The sequence below is a fragment of the Bos indicus genome, chromosome 2 (genome assembly GCF_029378745.1).
Source record: "Bos indicus isolate NIAB-ARS_2022 breed Sahiwal x Tharparkar chromosome 2, NIAB-ARS_B.indTharparkar_mat_pri_1.0, whole genome shotgun sequence".
In the NCBI taxonomy this organism is placed as follows: Eukaryota; Metazoa; Chordata; class Mammalia; order Artiodactyla; family Bovidae; genus Bos; species Bos indicus.
This window is the reverse complement of record NC_091761.1, coordinates 90,891,949-90,913,676: the sequence shown is the minus strand read 5'-3', so window position 1 is coordinate 90,913,676 and position 21,728 is coordinate 90,891,949. Positions and strand designations below refer to the sequence as shown.

The 21,728-nt window shown below is 36.2% G+C and overlaps 1 protein-coding gene across 1 annotated transcript in view; it reads right to left on the bottom strand.

Annotated features, from left to right (window-relative positions):
- Positions 1–21,728, bottom strand: part of BMPR2 (bone morphogenetic protein receptor type 2) — a 151,866-nt gene that overhangs the window by 58,312 nt on the left and 71,826 nt on the right. The window contains exons 2-3 of the mRNA XM_070770285.1: positions 2,096–2,266; positions 436–606 (exon numbers count right to left, since the gene is read on the bottom strand). Of these exons, the coding sequence (XP_070626386.1) occupies positions 436–606; positions 2,096–2,266 (342 nt within the window). The remainder of the gene's footprint in view (positions 1–435; positions 607–2,095; positions 2,267–21,728) is intronic.

Here is a 21,728-nt window from a genome sequence, read left to right as displayed (position 1 = left end):
CTTTAAAATTAGTACTCCATTACACGTACATACCATAGTGGATTTCAATCAATCTTCTATTCTTAGGCTTTTACGTGGTTTCAATACTATGCAGTTACACACAACACTGCAACGGATACTTTATGCATATGCATTTAATACTGTTGGGGGTATGTCTTCAAAGATCAATTTCCCACAAATGGGAGTGCTGGGTAAAAAGTAGGCACACATGTTGTATTCTTAATATTGTCACTCCCTTCAAAATATAGTTGGAAAGTATTATATTTTGATTCATATCTTGGAAATCCTGGTGTACCTTTTTTCGATTTCAGCCATTCTCATTATGCTGGAACTCTCTCCCTTTTACTTTGGCCAAACCGGAATATTTGTATAATTTAAATTCTGAAAATCTTTGGAGAAAGGAATTTTCAGGAAAAAGTATGTTACTTTACTCACTGAGTGGTGTTGTGTCTGGAGGTGGAAAATTCTCAGTAAAGTTGACATTACACAAGTCTGTGCTACAGCAGCAGAACCGGTATGTTCCATTCTGAATTGAGGGTGGGGTGGTAGTTACTACACATTCTTCATAGTGACACTCCTGGGGATCACCAATGTGAGACCAACATCCTACAAGTAGATATTAATGTAAACAAGTTAAGAGTCTGTAGGATTAGAAAGAACTAAAAGGAAAACAACAAACAAATTGCAAACAATGTGATGGAGTACAAATAAGTTATAAAACTCTCTTGCAAACCAAAAGGAAACCACATTTTTTTAAATAACAGAAAAAGGTAGAGCATAAAAAGGCATTTGTGGGAGGAAAAAGCCATTAATAAAATGTTTCACATCATAATTAATCGAAGAATTTATTATTAAAACATCTATAGGAATACTTTTTTATCTATTAAACTGTTCTGGTTTTTAAAATAATGATATATAATGATAACAAGGATTCAGTAATACTCTCATACAGTGCTGGAGGGAATGTAAACATATACAACATTTTTAGAAAGTTACATAGTAGTTTTTATGAAGAGCCTTAAAATATTCATGTTTGATAATCTAAAAATTGTACTTCAAGAAGTCTATTCCATATGTATGGTTAAGGCCTTCTGCTGTTCACCTGAAACTACCACGACATTGTTAATCAGCTATATACCAATACAAATACTTTTGGTGTTTAGAAAAAATAAAGTAGAAGTCTGTTCTGGGGATTCCCTAGTAGCTTAGGTGGGAAAGAATCTGACTGCCAATGCAGGAGACACAGGTTCGATCCCTGATCCGGGAGGATCCTGCATGACACAGGCAACTAAGCACATGAGCCACAACTACTGAACCTGTGCTCTCTGAGTCCAGGCTGCACAACAGAAGCCACCGCGATGAGAAGCCCAACGCACTGCAACAGTGAGCGGGAGCCCCGGCTCACTGAAACTAGAGAAAAGCCCATGCACCGCAAAGGAAACTCAATGCAGTCATAAATAACATTTTTTAAAAAAAGGTCTATTTGAGATACAAAGAATTATGTTCAAAGATATTCACTGAAGCATTATATTACAATGAAAACCGGACAACAACATAATGTCCAACAAAAGAGTAATGCGTAAGTAAACTGAGATACATGTATACAATGAAATACTATATAGATGTTGAAGGTGTTCTCAAAGAATAGTTAAAGATAGGAAAATATCCATGATATAATTGAAAATGGGAAAACTGTATATTAAATTTTTTATATAGTATTACCATAATTTGGAAAAAAAATTACACAAACATATAACATAGGAGTACAAATGTAGTACCTGAAGGGAATAAACCAATGTAGTTTAAAAAAATTTTTATAGGTATGGAATTGTAGACATTTATTCTCTTACAGTTTTCTGTATTTTCTAAACTTCATAGAATGTCATTATATTATTAATATTGTAATAACATACTATTAAATAAGCTAAAAATCAATTACCCTTTGTAAATTTGGAGCTTGTTTGGGCATACATACATGAATACATACTTTTAAATGTACTATTCTCCTGCAGTGTTATACTCTATCTCCATGCCCTTTTTAGATAATCTTCAATTGTATGAAACAGTGATTTCAGGTAAGAAAAGTATTACTTGCCTTGTTTTACCAGATTGATGTCCCCTTTTGATTTCTCCCAAAGGCCATAGCAGGTGCTACCTTTTGAGCATAATATTGTTCCGTTTTCATGAGAGATTCTACTTTCACCTATCCCAAGGTCTTGTTGATATGGATCTTTAAATGCACAGAGACGTTCTTGATTCTGAGAAGCTAAAACAAAGGGAAAAATGACAAATTCGTTATATGATAATCTTTGCAAAAAATTATTACAAAAGCCTTTATAGTCTTTTTGAAAGCCACTTTAAATTTCCCTACTAAATTCCTAACAAGGTGTGGGTAACTGAGAAATTTTATACATATTTAGTAATATTTTCTATTAGTTTGTTAACTTCCTGAATACACATTTCTCAAAAGCAATACCCTCTTATACAAATTATTCTCATCACTCTATGGAATATTAATGTCTGAATTAACAAATATCATCAGAAAAATGTCCATGCTCTAAATTATTAAAAATTAAAAATAAAGAAATCAACAAACCTAGAAGGCTGAATAATTTTTGGAAATTCTACAGTATCCCCTTCTACCATATTTTACAGCAAATTGTAAAACGCTAAACCTAACATCATTAGCCATATTAAACTAAGGATGAGGACTGACTGCAAATGGATACATGATTTTTATCTGGACTATTCCAAAATTACATGTGGTAATGTCTGCACAGCTTTTTAAAATTTATCAGAAAAAAAAATAACTCTTCACTTAAAATGACTGAATTTCATGCTATTATATAAATTATACCTTAATAAACCTGTTTTTAAATATTAAGCCTATCAGTGGTCAAAAAGAAAATGATTTTCCATTATTAAAAATATCAATAAAATAGCCAGAAAAAGAAATGCTTAATAATCCCTTATACTAAAGGTCACCCGAATGTATTTTCAATGCCAGTCAAGCTTTCTCCATATACATAATCGATTTAACTAATCTCAGCACATTTGCCACATAATTTATCAGCTAACAAACATTTACCAACACTGCTGAGACTACCAAAGAAGTAAATGGTCATCAAAAGCAACGGCTGATCTTTATTTGGTTTCATAAAGCAGACACTCCTAATGGTTTGACTAGCTAGTAGCCAGGCTCTTCTGTCCACGGAATTTTCTAGGCAATTAATACTGGAGTGGGTTGCCATTTCCTACTCCAGGGGGATCTTCCTAACCCAAGAATCAAATCCGTGTCTCCTGCGTTGACAAGTGAATTCTTTAGCACTACACCACCTGGGAAGCCCATGTTAGCACTAAAGACGATCTATTAAAATAATGTTTCTTATACAAAACTAAGGACCAAACCCTAGAAAAGAAATGAAAGACCAACAACTGTGGGCTCAAGTCCATTCAGAAACACAGACCTGCCATATTTATTACAACAGACCACATTCAAAGTACTGGGCTAAGTAAATAGGGGATTTATAAGTAGATAATATAGAGTTCCACCCCTCAAGCATCTTAAAGTCTACTTGGAGACAGAGAGTAATTACTTAAAAAAAACACAAAAGTGATTTCCACAATTAAAAATTACCTCAGGCAGTCTTCTAGAAGATATCCACTAATACCAAATAAATGGCCAGAAAATACAGTATATCTTTTCATAAAAACTAATCTTAGGACATTAGCCTGATTATAATTCTACCATATTTTACCATAAATAGTCACATATTCAAATTCCTTTAATGACAAACATTTATATTATCTTGCATATTGAATATCAATATTTCCTTAGATATACCCTAATTTGCAAACTTTCACAAATAGGAAAAGGAGTACGTCAAGGCTGTATATTGTCACCCTGCTTATTTAACTTATATGCAGAGTACATCATGAGAAATGCTGGACTGGAAGAAACACAAGCTGGAATCAAGATTGCTGGGAGAAATATCAATAATCTCAGATATGCAGATGACACCACCCTTATGGCAGAAAGTGAAGAGGAACTAAAAAGCCTCTTGATGAAAGTGAAAGAGGAGAGTGAAAAAGTTGGCTTAAAGCTCAACATTCAGAAAACGAAGATCATGGCATCTGGTCCCATCACTTCATGGGAAATAGATGGGGAAACAGTGGAAACAGTGTCAGACTTTATTTTTTGGGGCTCCAAAATCACTGCAGATGGTGACTGCAGCCATGAAATTAAAAGACGCTTACTCCTTGGAAGGAAAGTTATGACCAACCTAGATAGCATATTCAAAAGCAGAGACATTACTTTGCCAAAAAAGGTCTGTCTAGTCAAGGCTATGGTTTTTCCAGTGGTCATGTATGGATGTGAGAGTTGGACTGTGAAGAAGGCTGAGTGCCGAAGACTTGATGCTTTTGAACCAGGGTGTTGGAGAAGACTCTTGAGTCCCTTGGACTGCAAGGAGATCTAACCAGTCCATTCTGAAGGAGATCAGCCCTGGGATTTCTTTGGAAGGAATGACGGTAAAGCTGAAACTCCAGTACTTCGGCCACCTCATGCAAAGAGTTGACTCATTGGAAGAGACTCTGATGCTGGGAGGGATTGGGGGCAGGAGGAGAAGGGGACGACAGAGGATGAGATAGCTAGATGGCATCACTGACTCGATGGATGCAAGTCTGGGTGAACTCCAGGAGTTGGTGATGGACAGGGAGGCCTGGCGTGCTGCGATTCATGGGGTCGCAAAGAGTCGGACACGACTGAGCGACTGAACTGAACTGAACTGAACAAATTATTATTAAGATCAAAATAAAATATATCTCTACATATAAAGTACATACAGCACAGAGACTGATACTTAAAAGATGTAAACTAAAAAGAAAATTCTATAATATAGACCTTTCAAAAAAGCATGCCTATTTTAACTCCCTATCCCCGTTTCTTGATTAAAGTTAAAGGCTCCTTAGCTACTACCACTTGCTGAAATTATATAACCTACTCTGCTTCCCTTTTTGTCATTATTGTTAGAAATTTTGCCATTATTGTTAGAAAGGTCAGAATGAATTTATAAACTAAACATCTCTAGTTTTTCACAACCAAGATAATCGATTTTTTCTCCTCCTCTTCTGTTCTTATCCATTTTGTCTAGAATTTTGTATTGAATATTGAGTTGATGAATAGGGATCTAACCATATCTGGAAGTAGAATTAAATGCCTTATTTACTTTAAAAATAAAAAGAAAATGAATATTATCATGAAATGACACAAAATAAAATTTTTTCCTCTTCCTGGATTTCTTTTACAATAGAAAAGCAGCAAAAGGCATGAGCATAACGGCATAAATTTTTAGTGCCATTATTAAATAATTCAATGAATGAAACCTAGAAGACTCCTTATAGATAAAGACAATAAACAAATCCAATCTCTTCTATGTTTCCCTCTCTCTTCGTCCCAATATCATCAAAGCAATAAAGGTACAAATGTAGGTACACTGAATCGTACCTTTATTGTCTCTCAGTTTTCACTGATTTTTTTCTTAAAATTACTTCAGCCTGGACTCCCCTGGTGTTTCAGTGACTAAGAATCCACCTGCCAATGCACAGGACACGAGTTTGATCCCTGGTCAGGAAGATCCCACATGTCCCGGAGCAGATAAGCCCAGAAGCCTCAACTACTGCACCCATCTGAGGCAACTACTGAAGCCCATAAGCTCTACAGCCCACGCTCCACAACAGAGAAGCCACCACAATGAGAAACTCCCAACGAAGAACAGGCCCTGATCACTACAACTAAAGAAAGCCCGCACGCAGCACTGATGACCCAGTACAGCCTAAATAAAAAAGTCTAATTAGTATAGGGAAAATCTACTTTGCTATTTTAAGAATAACTCTTTCAAATTTTGATTCAGCAAATTACCATATAAAATAAAGATGTCTAGCAAATCACCTTTTGCTCAAATAAAAAAAAAAGAAATCCGTTTCATAAAAGAGTGCTTATAGCTTTTTAAATGCTATTTGTTGGAATGTTTCAGCAGTATCTCTATAGAAAGTTTTGGATTCTTCATAAATCATGTAGGCAAAAAAGGCATGAAATAAACAGTATTATCAGAGAGTCTAGCCTAGCATTATACTGTCACATACAGAGACCTGATTATTTACATGTGGTTTTCTAAATTTATCAACAGCTTGGCAAATCTTGATCAGTTGAATATAGTCAATTAGCTCTCTTAAGAGACATCCTTAACCAAGTACTGTGATTAGACATGAGTCTTTTAAAAATTGCTCTCCTCATTTTAAAGAGGTGATATTTGGTTGTAATAAGCACTAAAACAATTTTGATTAACTTAACTATGTTAAAATGCAAATAGTCACATCCAAAGTGCTAACAGAGATATCTTCATAAAAGATAAAGTGGACCATGCTTAAAATCTATTAGCTCCCTGAAGTTGCTAGAATGAAATTCAAGCACTTCATTTAGCATTGAAGGCCATTTATAATTAAGACCCAATAGGAACATGACCAATTTTGTGGGCCCTAGGAACTTTTGTTTTCATGGGACCTTTCCTCCATTAAAAAGTATACTTTATAACTGCATTGGGAGAAAAACATTAACACTAAATATCAGAACATTTTCTTTAACAATAAACTTCATTTTTTTCCTTCTGATTTTAAAACAAATTAAAACATTCTCATGGGCCTGCAAAAATACTATGGGCCCTGGATTCTATGCCTTCTGTGCCTAACAGGTAAGTCAGCCCTAGGACTCAATCTACTACTTGCCATTCATGCTATTTCTCCATTCTTCACTTTCCACCACACGAATAGGCCAAGGGCTTTTACACATAATATACCCAATATCCAGAATGCCATTTTTGATGCTCTGCTTTAGCATTATATGGTACTATATTTTATCAATTTAACATACATATCTTCCCCACCAAGCAGGAGGGTGACTTCACTTGTTCCCAGAGTCAGATTAGATTTACATAACTCATTTTGTATACCATAAATCCCCAACAGTGTTAAGGGCAGTTTTCGTATCTACATGAATTATACTTAATATCATATTCCCACTCAAAGATTATATATCTGGGCAATAATCATCCAGTCCTTTGACCATGAAACTATAAATGAAGCAATAAAGATACTATTAGTATAAAGACAACATATACTATTTCGCTCCAGATACATATAAAACTGAAAATAAAGTAAACATTTTCTGTTTACATAAGCTTCCTGGGATCTGCATTTGCTAATCATATGCAGCATTTAATTTCCAGGAACAGGTGTGGCATGTCTAGAATACTCAGCTGTCGTACATTTCCCACTCTGTGACATAACACTATCAAGAATGCAGGGTATAAAGGTATGGCATAGTTTCATCATGTCAGCATGAGTTAACTGTCATTACAGACATAAATCAGCATCATTATGCTTACACTGAAAAATACTACCCACTTGCTTTTATGAGGGAAGAAAAGAAAGGAAAAAAAGGCTGTACTGAAAATATTAACTCTATGTGTACTCAGTCATGTCTGATTCTTTGAAAACCCATGGACTGTATAGCCCAATAAGCTCCTCTGTCCATGGAATTTTCCAGGCAAGAATCTTGGGAGCGGGTTGCCATTTCTTCCTCCAGGGGATCTTCCCCAGTGACTCGAACCTGTGTCTCCTACATTGACAGATTCTTTACCACTGCATCACCTGGGAAGTGAAACTATTAACTATTTGCCCTTTTAAAACAAACAAATACTATCATATTATTTGACCTTTCATGAAAATATATTCATGATTACTTATATGTTTCAAAGACAAAAGTTTTTGAATGATTTTATGTTAGATTTTTTACTTTTAAATATCAATATATCCATAGGTAATTGAAAAGAAATACAGGGAAGAGAATTTGATTTGCAAACTAGGTTCCCACTTCTCCATTCTTTGGCCACTGAATAAAATGTATGCTAGTCCAGTCTAGAAAAGAAAAAGAAAAATAGAGAGTAGTTCCAATCCCTCTCTCATCAATGCACACATCCCACCCACACAATCACTATACAGTAGTAACAAAACCAAGAGATCAATATTAGCATAATCCACAGAGTTTAATCATATTTTATCAACAATACATGTACCTATCTGTGTGAGAAAAAATTTAAGCAATTTTGTCATATACTATCACAATCAAAACATTCAACTGTATTATCACTCTGTTAACCCTTCAAAATCATGATCCCTTCGTCCCCCATTCCTAATCAATAGTAACCACTAACCTGCTCTCCAACTCAATGATTGATATTTCACAGGTGTTCATATAGTACATATTCTTTAGAGACTGACTTTTTTCACTGAGAAAAATTCCTTGAGGTTCACCCAATTTGCTGCATGAATCAATAGTGAATTACTTTTTATGTAGTAGCATTTCATGATGTAGATGAGATGTACAATCTGTTTAATTTTTCATCTTATGACGCTTATGGGGTAGTTTTCAGGTTTTTTTGGCTATTAGAAATAAAACTGTTATGAACATTTGTATATATGTTCAATTTTATCAGGATTTTTGTTTAGAGTAAAATAAGATTAAAGTCCTAGAAAAATAAAGTATGACATCAGCAAAAAAGAAACTTGACACTAAGACCATGTGCTCTACCAACAAAATACACTGCACCCCATTATATACATTAAAAGCTTATTTCAGAGCATTCAAAAATCTCTAACCTCTGTTAACCAAGTAGTTCTAGTATGGGGAGAACTGGGTTGTGCTATGGGATCTTGGTCTAAAGAACCATTCGTGTAGTATACTCTTTATATGTATATGTATAAATACAAGGTACACATGGCACAAAGTCTTTAAGATGAGAGATTCCAGTTTGGGGATGCTGGTGTTTAAAGGAAGCCTAGTTCTTTGTAACAAAGTCCAACAAATACAGCAGAGCTCTGTCCCTTTGATGCCTGGACACCCAGAGCCCTTTAATGTGGAAGCCTCTGCTGGTGAGCTTTTCCTAGAAATACAAGAATAACACTGATCCATCCATCTTTATTTCCTTTTCCTACATTAAAAACAGACACATGGCAAATAAATTTTCACATTAAAAGAATGTGACTCTAAAAAAAAACAAAACAAAACAAAAAAGAATGTGACTCTAACATGAAAATTCAAATTAAAACTGCAATGAATGATAAAATTCAATATCCATTTAAGACAAAAACTTCAACAAAGTAGATATAGAATGAATGCACCTCAACATAATTAAGCCCATATATGACAAATCACAACTAACAAAATACTCAATGGTGAAAAGCTGAAACCTTTTCCTTTAATATCAGGAACTAAGACAAGGATGCCTACTTGACACTTCTATTCAACACTGTATTCACAGTCCTAATCAAAGCAATTAGGCAAGAAAATAAAATAGAAAGCATCCAAAATGTGAAGAAAGAAGTAAAACTGTCACTATTTGCAGATGATATATTATATATAGAAAACCCTAAAGATTCCACCAAAAAACCAAAATCTATGAGAACTAGTGAATGAATTCAGTAAAGTTGCAGGACACAATTCTAACAGACTGAAATCTGCAGGACTTCTACATACTAAGAGCGAACAAACAGAAAAATGAAGAAAACAATCCCATTCACAGTTGCATCAAAACGAGTAAAATGCCTTGTGATAAATTTAACCAAGGAAGTGAAAGACCTATACTCAGAAAATGTAAAAAAAATGCAAAGAAATCCATTTATCAGTGCTCATGGATTGGAAGAATTAGTATTATCAAAATGTCCATACTACCAAGCAACCTACAGATTCTATGCAATTCCTATCAAAATAACAATAGCATTTTTCACAGAACTAGAATAAATAATTCTAAATCTACATAGAAATACAAAATGCCTCAATAAACAAAACAATCTTGAAAAAGAACAAAGCTGAAAGTAACAAATTCCCTAATTTCAAACTATATTACAAAAGTCTAATAATCTGAACAGTATGATACTGCCACAAAAAGAGATACAGAGATCAAAAGAACAGAACAGCAAGCCCAGAAATAAACCCAGGCTTATATGCTCAATCAATATAAGCCAAAGGAGGCAAGAATATTCAATGGTTACAGTCTCTTAAATAAATGGTGCTGGGAAAACTAGACAATGGAATGCAAAAGAATGAAATTGGACCACTTTTTTACATCATACACAAAAACAAACTCAAAAGGGGATACGGAATTAAATCTAAGATTGAAACTATAAAACTCTCAGAAGAAATCATAGGCAGTAAGCTCTTAGGCATTAATCTTAATATTTTTGGGGTATATCTCCTCAGGCAAGGGAAACAAAAGCAAAAATAATCAAATGGGATAATATCAAACTAAAAAGCTTTTGCACTGCAAAGGAAACCATCAATAGAATGAAAAATCAACCTACTTAGTGGGAGAAGATATTTGTAACTCCAATAAGGAGCTGACATCCAAAGTATATAATGACCTCATTCAACTCATAAGAAACTGTGAAAAATTCTTAAGGAGATGGGACTACCAGACCACCTTACCTGCCTCCTGAGAAACCTGTATGCCAGTCAAGAAGCAACAGTTAGAACCAGACATGGAACAATGGACTGGTTTAAAACGGGGAAAGAATTACATCAAGGCTGTAAATTGTCACCCTGCTTATTTAACTTATATGCAGAGTACATCATGTGAAATGGCAGGCTGGATGAATCACAAGCTGAAATCAAGGTTGCCAGGAGAAATATCAACAATCTCAGACATGCAGATGATACCATCCTAATGGTAGAAAGAAGAGGAACTAAACAGCCTCTTGATGAAGGTGAAAGAGGAGACTGAAAAAGCTGGCTTAAACTCAGCATTCAAAAAACGAAGATCACGGCATCCAGTCCCATCACTACATGGCAAATAGATGAGGGAAAAAATGGAAACAGTGACAGACTTCATCTTCTGGGGCTCCAAAATAATTGCAGATGGTGTCTGCAATTAAATCGCATTAATTTAATGAAATTAAAAGACACTTGCACCTTGCAAGAAAAGCTATGACAAACCTAGACAGCACATTAAAAAGCAGAGACATCACTTTGCCAACAAAGGCCCATACAGTCAAAGCTATGGTTTTTTCAGCAATCATATATGGATGTAAGAGTTGGACCACAAAGAAGACTGAACACTAAAGAATTGATGCTTTCAAACTGTAGTGCTAGAGAAGACCTGAGAGTCCCTTATACCGCAAGGAGATCAGAGTCAATCCTAAAGGAAATCAACCCTGAATGTTCACTGGAAGGACTGGTGCTGAAGCTGAAGCTACAAAACTCTGGCCACATGATGCAAAGGGTCAACTCATTAGAAAAGACTCTGATGCTGGGAAAGACTGAAGGCAGGAGGACAAGGGACAACAGAGAATAACTGACTCAATGAACATGAGTTTGAGCAAACTTTAGGAGAAGGCAATGGCAACCCACTCCAGTACTCTTGCCTGGAAAATCCCATGGACGGAGGAGCCTGGTAGGCTGTAGTCCATGGGGTCGCTAGGAGTCGGACAGGACTGAGCGACTTCACTTTCACTTTTCACTTTCATGCATTGGAGAAGGAAATGGCAACCCACTCCAGTGTTCTTGCCTGGAGAATCCCAGGGACGGAGAGCCTGGTGGGCTGCCGTCTATGGGGTCGCACAGAGTCAGATACGACTGAAGCGACTTAGCAGCAGCAGCAGCAGCAGGTAGATGGTGAAGGACAGGAAAAGCCTGACATGCTGCAGTCTACCTGGTCAAAGAATCAAACACAACTTAGCAACTGAACAACAACATTCAACTCAATACCCCTCACCCCACCAAAAACCCCAAACAACACAATTAAAAAATGGGCACATGTACATCTGTGGCTGATTCATGTCAATGTATGGCAAAAACTATCACATATTGTAAAGTAATTAGCCTCCAATTAAATTAATTTTTAAAAATGGGCAGAAGACCTGAATAGATATTTTTTTCAAAGGCATACAGACGGCAAACAGGCACATGAAAAGATGCTACATGTCAGCAGTTGTCAGGAAAACACAAATCATAACCCTTATGAGACAGACACCTCACACCTGTCAAACTATTCTCAAAAAGACAACAAAGAACAAGTACTGATGAAGATGTGGGGAAAAGGAAACCATTGTACACAGTGGGAATACAAATTGGTGCAGTTACTACAGAAAACGGTAGGGAGGTTCCTCAAAAAATTACAAATAGAACTACTATACAAGATAGAGATTCAACTTCTGTTTATCTGGAGAAAATGAAAACACTAATTTGAAAAACTATAAGTACCCCTAGGTTCACTGTGGCATTATTTATAATAGCTAATATATGGAAGCAATTTAAGTACCCATCAATTTAGATGTGATGTTTATATACACACAATGGATATACAAGAAAAATAAGATGTGGTTTATATATACACAATGGAATATTATTCAGATATAAAAAAAAGAATGAAATCTTGCTAATTGGAACAACATGCATGGATTTAGAGGGTATCACACTAAGTGGAATAAGTCAGAGATATACCATGTGATTCTACTTTTCACATGTGGAATAAGCAAAGAGATAAACAGAACAAAACAGAAACAGCTCCACAGATACAGATAACAAATTGGTGGTTTCCAGAAGGATGGAGGATGGTGGGGTGGGATATCTAGGTAAAGGAGATTAAGAGGTATAAACTTATAATTGTAAAATAAACACATCATGGTGCTGTAATATACAGTATAGGGATTACAGCTAATAATATTGCAGTAATTGCAGTAATATTGCAGTATGGTGACAGACAGTAGCTGGATTTATCATGTGATCATTTCATAATGTATAAAAAATACCCAATCACTATGTTATACACCTGAAATTAATATAATATTGCATGTCAATTATAACTCATCTTTCTTAAAACCATGAATGAAAAAAATTTTAACTACCATGAGATACTATTGCACACCTATTAGAATGACTAAAATTTTAAAACAACAAAACAAAAAACTCCTGACAGTATCAAGTACTGATCAGGGTGCTGACACAGATGGGACATATGCTTACCAATTAACTTAGCAGTCCCATTCCCTGATACCTACAGATACTGATATAAATGTAATGAAAATCTATGTTCACACAAAAATCTTTATGTGAATACTTATTGTGATTTTACTTATAGCCACATAAAACTATTTATAACCCAAATGTACCTCAACTGAAAACCAGATAAACAAAAACTTCTCAGCAATAAAAAAGGAATGAACTATTGACATGAGAAAGAACATGAATGAATTTCAAATACATGATTCTAAATGACAGAAGCCAGACTAAAAAAGCTGTATACTATTTGATGTATTACATGACATTTTAGAAAGGTAAAATTACAGGAACGGAGAAGAGATTACTGGTTACCAGAGCCCTGATGGGAGCAGGAGGGAGTAACTGATTATGGTGGTACTGAAAGAGTATTTCTAAGGGGTAGAAATGTTCTGTATCTTAATTGGGGTGGTAGTTAACATGATTATGTACTTGTCAAACTTCACAGAACTGTATAACCAAAAGAGAAAATTTCACTTAAGGAAATTTAAAACTAAACCTTAAAAATAATTTGGTACAGATAATTTTTGAATATGTATTAGTAGATAAATATATTAATTCCTTTTTAAATTCCAATTTGAATTCTAAAAAGGGATATCTCTACATTACAAGAATTAAAGTAAATTAACCCAAAATCTCTTCAATTTCATGAAGGCTGACAGAGGTGAAGAAGCTGCAGAAGAAGAGTTTGAAGTGAGCAGAAGTTGGTTCATAAGATTTAAGGAAAGAAGTCATCTTCTCAACATAAAAGTGCAGTGAAGTAGCAAGTACCAATGTAGAGGCTGTACCAAGTTACTCAGGAGATCTAGCTAAGATACTAATAATTAAGGAAGGTGGCTACACTAAACAACAGATATTTTTAATGCAGATGATGAAACAGACCTGTGCTGAAAGAAGATGCCACCTAAGACTCTGAGCTAGAGAAGTCAATGCCAGTTTTCAAAGCTTCAAAGGACAGGCTGACTCTCTTGTTAGGAGTTAATACAGCTGGTGACTTGATGTTGAAGCCAATGTTCATTTACCATTCTGAAAATCCTGGGGCTCTTAAGAATTATGCTAAATCTACTTTGCCTGTGCTCTATAAATGGAACAACAAAGCCTGGATGACAGTACATCTGTTTACAACATGGTTTATTGAGGATCTTAAGCCCACTGTTTGGACCTACTGCTCAGGAAGAATCCTTTCAAAACATTACAGCTCACTCACAGTGCACCTGGTTACCCAAGAGCTCTTAAGGTGTTGTACAAAGAGATTAATGCTGTTTCCATGCCTGCTAACACAACATCCATTCTGCAGACCAAAGATCAAAGTGACATTTCAACTTTCAAGTCTTATTTAAGAAATACATTTTGTAAGGGTATACTGGCATAGATAGTGATCTCTCTGACAGATATGCACAAAGTCAATTTAAAACCTTCTGGAAAGGATTCACCATTCTGGATGCCATTAAAAACATTTGTGATTCATGGAAAGAGGTCAAAAATTTCAACAGGAGATTGGAACAAAGGATTCAGAACGTTACATAAACTTAGTTGATAAACCAACACCTGGGTTTCAGAGGATTGGCTCCACTTTTGAAGAGTACTATTGTGGATAAATTGCTATCAAAAAGCACCACATGAAACACAGAAGTTTGTTTGTGAAAGGAAGAGTCAATTGATGCAGCAAACTTTCTTACTCTTATTTTTTAAATCATAGTCACCTACTTCAGTAACCACCACCTTGATCAGTCAGCAGCAATCAACGTGGAAGAAAGACTCTATGACTACAAAGATTATGAGCTGCTAAAAGTTCAGATGATGGTTAGCATTTTTTAGCAATAAAGTATTTTTAAATTAAGGTGTGTACGTCTTTTTTTAGACATAACTTACACATGTATTAGGAAAACAAGTAAGTTACATGACTTACTTTTTTGGTGATATTCTGGAACCAAACCCAGAGAATCTCCAAAGTTAAATAACCCAAAATAATACTCTAGGTTATCAATGCATACCTTATGTACTAAAACTATAGGTACATGGGAAAAAAAGCAGATTCATTCCAACTCAAGAAAGCATTAGTTTTGGGGAGCAGAAAATGGGATGAAATTAGGGAGTGGAGTTTTAACCAATGTGATCTACGCACACACACATTTTTAAACAAACATAGTACAAACATGACAAAACGTTAACACTTATTAAATCTTGGTATTCAGTCATTTCTCTGAGTGTTAATGTGTTTAAAATACTTCACAACAAAAAACTGTTTAAGCTTTAAAAGTTGGGATTTTTGGCAATGACAGCTTAAATGCTCTAGACATGATTCACAGAACTAGAGCACTGAGAAGAACTTAGGTGTTAATAGTTCAAAACTGGAGTAAACGAAAACAGTGCATAAAAGTAGAATACCTTGACAGAGTTTTGAACATACAAGGCTAAGACTCACCAGGCCAATCTACAGCTGAGCATTTGGGGAAATTTTTTTTAATGGGGGAATGTATCCCAGGTGTAGAAGGTTAGTTTGAAATCCAAAAATCAATTAATGTAATCTATCACATCAATAAAGAAGAAAATTCATATGATAATATCAATAGATGAAGGAAAAGTGACAAAATCCAACAACTACTCAAGAGAAAAGCCATGAATACAGAGGAACTTGTTCATCTTGATTCTGATAATGAAGGAGTCTGGGTTGGGGGAGGGGAGTAGGTATGTGGGAATTCTATACTTTCCAGGCAATTTTGCTGCAAACCTAGAAGTGCTCTAAAAACTAAAAGTCTCTTAAAAAAAAAAAAAAAAGGATGGGAGATAGGGAATGGAATGGCACCATGAAAAGGTGGGTAAAAGACGGAATTACTGAAACAGGTGCATTTTAAAAAACATTTAGATAGCCACTAAATGTATTTTAAGTGGTGGCGGTGGTGGTGTAGTTGCTAAGTTGTGTCCAACTCTTGCGACCCCATGGATTGTAGCCTGCCAGGCTTCTCTGTTCATGGGATTCTCTGAATACAAATCAACAGATGAACAGTCGTTCCTAATTTGGGCAGGATGGCCTGTGGTGGGAGGGTAGCAATTTAGAGACAAGTGAAAGAGGTATATTTTGTTTTGTTTTGGTTGTCAAAATGATTGGGGGGTTTTCACTGGCTTTAATGTCAGTGGCCAGGGATGCTAAATATTCAGCAATATGCAAAACAGCTCTGCAGGCAAAAGAATCACCCCTTCCAAAACGCAATCCCACTCCCACACTAGGGAGGTACAAAGGGAATTGCTGATATGATTTCTGACATTTAAGGAGACAAGTATAACACAGACAATTAATCCACATTATGTGAATATGCTTGCCAAATAACTAAGAGGATGTAAAAGAAATCTTTTTCTTTGCTTTATCATTAGGTAGTCAATTGCAGTCAATTCTTATTCTCAGCCAAATGAATTGTTGCTTCTGATTTCAAATTCTCATATTTTCTTCCTTCCCCTGATTCCTGGAAGCATCATTTTTATGTCAAACTTTTCATAGTGAATATCAGATTTTCAAAGATGAAGCTTGATTTTAATATTTCCTTTTCACCAACCTAGGAAGTTGGTAGACTAATTAACTGCTTGTTTTTTTCTCTTTACTTTAATAAATTTATTAGCATGAGTCTAAGTACTGTTCTCTTTTCATTATACATTTATTGACACTCAGATAATCCTTTCAATATAAACAGTACAGTCTTTTATTCAGATCAGAAAAAGAATACTGTTTCAATAACTGTTTTCAATCTTTTCCCTTGTTTTCAAAATGACAGTTATATTATGAACCCATGATTCCCAAATTCAGTACAATCTATATCACCAATTCTCCCACTTTCTTCTATGACATTGGGGTATCATTCCAGACCTCTTTAATTTTGTGGTACCACATCTATTTTTTAAAATATTTTTATTTATTAATGGCTATGCTAGGTCTTTTATCTTTTTTTTGCAGGGGGCGGGGTATTAGGTCTAAAAGGTCTTCAATGAACCATTCAACTTCAGCTTCTTCAGCGTTACTGGTCAGGGCATACACTTGGATTACCATGATATTGAATGGTTTGCCTTGGAAATGAACAGATTTGTCGTTTTTGAGATTGTACCCAAGTACTGCATTTCAGACTCTTCTGTTGACTATGATGGCTACTCCATTTCTTCTAAGGGATTCCTGCCCACAGTAGTAGATATAATGGTCATCTGAGTTAAATTCACCCATTCCAGTTCATCTTAGTTCACTGATTCCTAGAATGCCAACGTTCACTCTTGCCATTTTCTGTTTGACCAATTCCAATTTGCCTTGATTTATGGATCTAACATTTCAGGTTCCTATGCAATACTGCTCTTTACAGCATCGGACCTTGCTTCTACCATCAGTCACATCTATAACTGGGTGTTGTTTTTGCTTTGGCTCCATCCCTTCATTCTTTCTGGAGTCATTTCTCCACTGATCTCCAGTAGCATATTGGGCACCTACCGACCTGGCGAGTTCCTCTTTCAGAATCCTATCATTTTGCCTTTTCATACTGATCATGGGGTTCTCAAGACAAGAATACTGAAGTGGTTTGCCATTCCCTTCTCCAGTGGACCACATTCTGTCAGACCTCTCCACCATGACCCACAAATGGTATGGACTTAACAGAAGCAGAAGATATTAAGAAGAGGTGGCAAAAATACACAGAAAAACTGTACAAAAAAAGATCTTCACGATCCAGATAATCACGATGGTGTGATCACTCACCCAGAGCCAGACATCCTGGAATGTGAAGTCAAGTGGGCCTTAGAAAGCATCACTATGAACAAAGCTAGTGGAGGTGATGGAATTCCAGTTGAGCTATTTCAAATCCTAAAAGATGATGCTGTGAAAGTGCTACACTCAATATGTCAGTAAATTTGGAAACTCAGCAGTGGCCACAGGACTGGAAAGGGTGAGTTTTCATTCCAATCCCAAAGAAAGGCAATGCCAAAGAATGCTCAAACTACCACACAATTGCACTCATCTCACACGCTAGTAAAGTAACGCTCAAAATTCTCCAAGCCAGGCTTCAGCAGTACGTGAACTGTGAACTTTCAGATGTTCAAGATGGTTTTAGAAAAGGCAGAGGAACCAGAGATCAAATTGCCAACATCCGCTGGATCATGGAAAAAGCAAGAGAGTTCCAGAAAAACATCTATTTCTGCTTTATTGACTATGCCAAAGCCTTTGACTGTGTAGATCACAATAAACTGTGGTAAATTCTTCAAGAGATGGGACTACCAGACCACCTGACCTGCCTCTTCAGAAAACTGTATGCAGGTCAGGAAGCAACAGTTAGAAGTGGACATGGAACAACAGGACAGGAACCTATTTGAACATGGTTCCAAATAGGAAAAGGAGTACGTCAAGGCTGTACATTGTCACCCTGCTTATTTAATTTATATGCATAGTACATAATGAGAAACGCTGGGCTGGATGAAGCACAAGCTGGAATCAAGATTGCCAGGAGAAATATCAATAACCTCAGATATGCAGATGACACCACCCTTATGGCAAAAAGTGAAGAGGAACTAAAGAACCTCTTGATAAAAGTGAAAGAAGAGAGTGAAAAAGTTGGCTTAAAGCTCAACATTCAGAAAATGAAGACCATGGCATCTGGTCCCATCACTTCATGGCAAATAGATGGGGAAACAGTAGCTGACTTTATTTTTCTGGGCTCCAAAATCACTGCAGATGGTGACTGCAGCCATGAAATTAGAAGACACTTACTCCTTGGAAGGAAGTTATGACCAACCTAGATAGCATATTCAAAAGCAGAGACATTACTCTGTCAACAGAGGTCCGTCTAGTCAAGGCTATGGTTTTTCCAGACGGCATGTATGGATCTGAGAGTTGGACTGTGAAGAAAGCTTAGCGCCAAAGAATTGATGCTTTTGAACTGGGGTGTTGGAGAAGACTCTTGAGAGTCCCTTGGACTGCAAGGAGATCCAACCAGTCCATCCTAAAGGAGATCAGTTCTGGGTGCTCATTGGAAGGATGCTGCTGAACCTGAAACTCCAATACTTTGGCCACCTGATGCAAAAAGCTGACTCATTTGAAAAGACCCTGATGCTGGGAAAGATTGAGGGCAGGAGGAGAAGGGGATGACAAAGGATGAGATGGTTGGATGGCATCACCGACTCAATGGACATGAGTTTGGGTAAACTCCGGGAGTTGGTGATGGACAGGGAGGCCTGGTGTGCTGCGGTTCATGGGGTTGCAAAGAGTCAGACACAACTGAGCGACTGAACTGCACTGAACTGATCCTAGGTCTTCATTGCTGCACGGGCTTTTCTCAAGTTGTAGTGTGCGGATTTCTTATTGTAGTGGTTCGTTACAGAACATGAGCACATGAGCACGTAGTGGTTCGTTACAGAACATGAGCATGTTACAGAACATGAGCTTCAGGGCGCATGGGTTCAGTAGTTGAGGCAAATGGGCTCAGTAGTTGCAGCTCCAAGGCTCTAAAGCACAGGCTCAATAATTGTGGCACAGGGGCTTAGGTACTACATGGCATGCAGGGTCCTCCCAGATCATGGATCAAATCCATGTCTCCTGCATTGACAGGTGGATTCTTGACCCCTAAAGCCACCAGGGAAGCCCCACTTCTATCCTTTACTACCTTTAAATACTATTTTTCCTATTGAATTATTTTATTATAAAAAGTTTAAAATCATGGAAAAGTATAACATAAAGCATAGTACTCACCACTCAGATTTAACAAGTGTTAATACTCACCCATATTAGATTTGATCTAGTCTAAATGTTGGAAACTTACCTGATCTTTCCCTGATCTTATCTCCTGAGGAGTAACCACATTCATGAAATTTGTGTTTAACCCTCAAATTTATCTTTTAATATTTTTATTCCATATATATGAATATATGGATCCACAAACAATATTTGACAATGTTCAAGGGTGTTTTAAATTTGCAAAAAATGTACTTCATAGAATCCTGAAACTTATAAAACATTATACTTTTGAGACTCATCAAATTTTATTGAATTTTTAGTTACATCTCTTAAAATATAAGAATGTTCTTCCTCTCTGCTTTCAAATAGTCTTATGGTTTTATTTTTCTTAATAACAGCGTTATTCTAATGCCAAATGCCAAACAATTTAAACATTGTCGTGGTTTTAATTCTATCTAGTTCTCAGATGTGAATCAACCTCTGAAGAATTCTAAATAATATTCTATTTTTCATAGTATGTGTTTTTATTAGTTTTATTCACCAGAACTAAGTAGAGCTCTATTAATAAAGCATGTTTGCCAAATAACTAAAAGTGGATAAAAGGAGGAGTATGAGGAGTCGGAGTAGCCAGGTGGTAGCTGACAAAAGTTTTTATTAAGAAGAATCAAAAAAACTAGAACTTTAGGAAAACAAAGGAAGAGTTCACTTAAAGGGGAATGCTTAAAGAAAAATAGCAAGAATTCTAGCACAGACATGAACACAACAGTATATCTGGCAGCAGGACATCTTACTTTCTCAGTCCAACATGTTGAGAACAGCCTACACTTTTTCTATCTTTAAGATACAGCTTGCAAGCTAGGTCTATAAATGTAAAACTCTAGAAACTGTACACCAATATAGAGAATAATTTTTTCAAATTAACTCCACAACAGCTTTTTAGAACCTAGTGATAACCAATTTATACCCTGAGATTTGAGAGACATGAAAATTGTAGTTATAAATAGCAGACTACTTTATAGGCACAAACATATTGGAGAACAAAATAAATAAAATTAGTTTGAATAATGCAGAAAATTCACATCTCAAGTGAAAGGGAAGGCAACTTTTAAAAATAAAACGGAGGAAACTGTGACATGAAAGAAATATTTAGTTTGGTTGGCATTTACTTTGAATATCTGTTAAACTCAGAGATACAGAAATGGGCTTCCCTGGTGGCTCAGGGTTGAGGAATCTGTCTGCCAATGCAGGAGACACGGGTTCAGTCCTTGATCCAGAAGATCCCATGTGTCATAGGGCAGCTCGGCCCATACACCACAACTACTCAGCCTGTGCTCTAGAGCCTGGGAGATACAACTACTGCATTCACGTGCTGCAGCTACTGAAGCCTGCCAGCCTAGAGCTCCGCAAGAGAAGCCACCACAATGAGAAGTCCACAATGCAACTAGCGAGTAGCCCCTGCTCTCTCCAACTAGAGACAAGCCCATGAAGAAACGAAGACCCAGTACAGCCAAAAATAAGTAAATAAAATTATTTTTTAAAAATTCTAAGAAGCTGATCAAAAACATTTTTAAAGAGAGATACAGAAAGAATAAAAAGAGTTTGAAACAACAAAGCCAAGGTCAATACCTTCTAAAGAAAATAGTAACAAAGAAAACAAATATTAAGCATTCAAATTTTTTTAAAAACTCAATTTTATAGATGTGGCAAATGAATGCTTTCAGCAGAAAGTATCATTACATAGAACTGACCATGTGTTGTCATGCAATATAAGCAAAACGTGTCCAATAGTTTACTTTAAAAAGTGAAATTTGGGGACTTCCCTGGTGGTCCTGGGGTTAAGAAACCACCTTCAAATGCAGGGGACATGGGGGAGATCCCTGATCAGAGAACAAGACCCCAACCTGTCACGTGGCAACTAAGCCT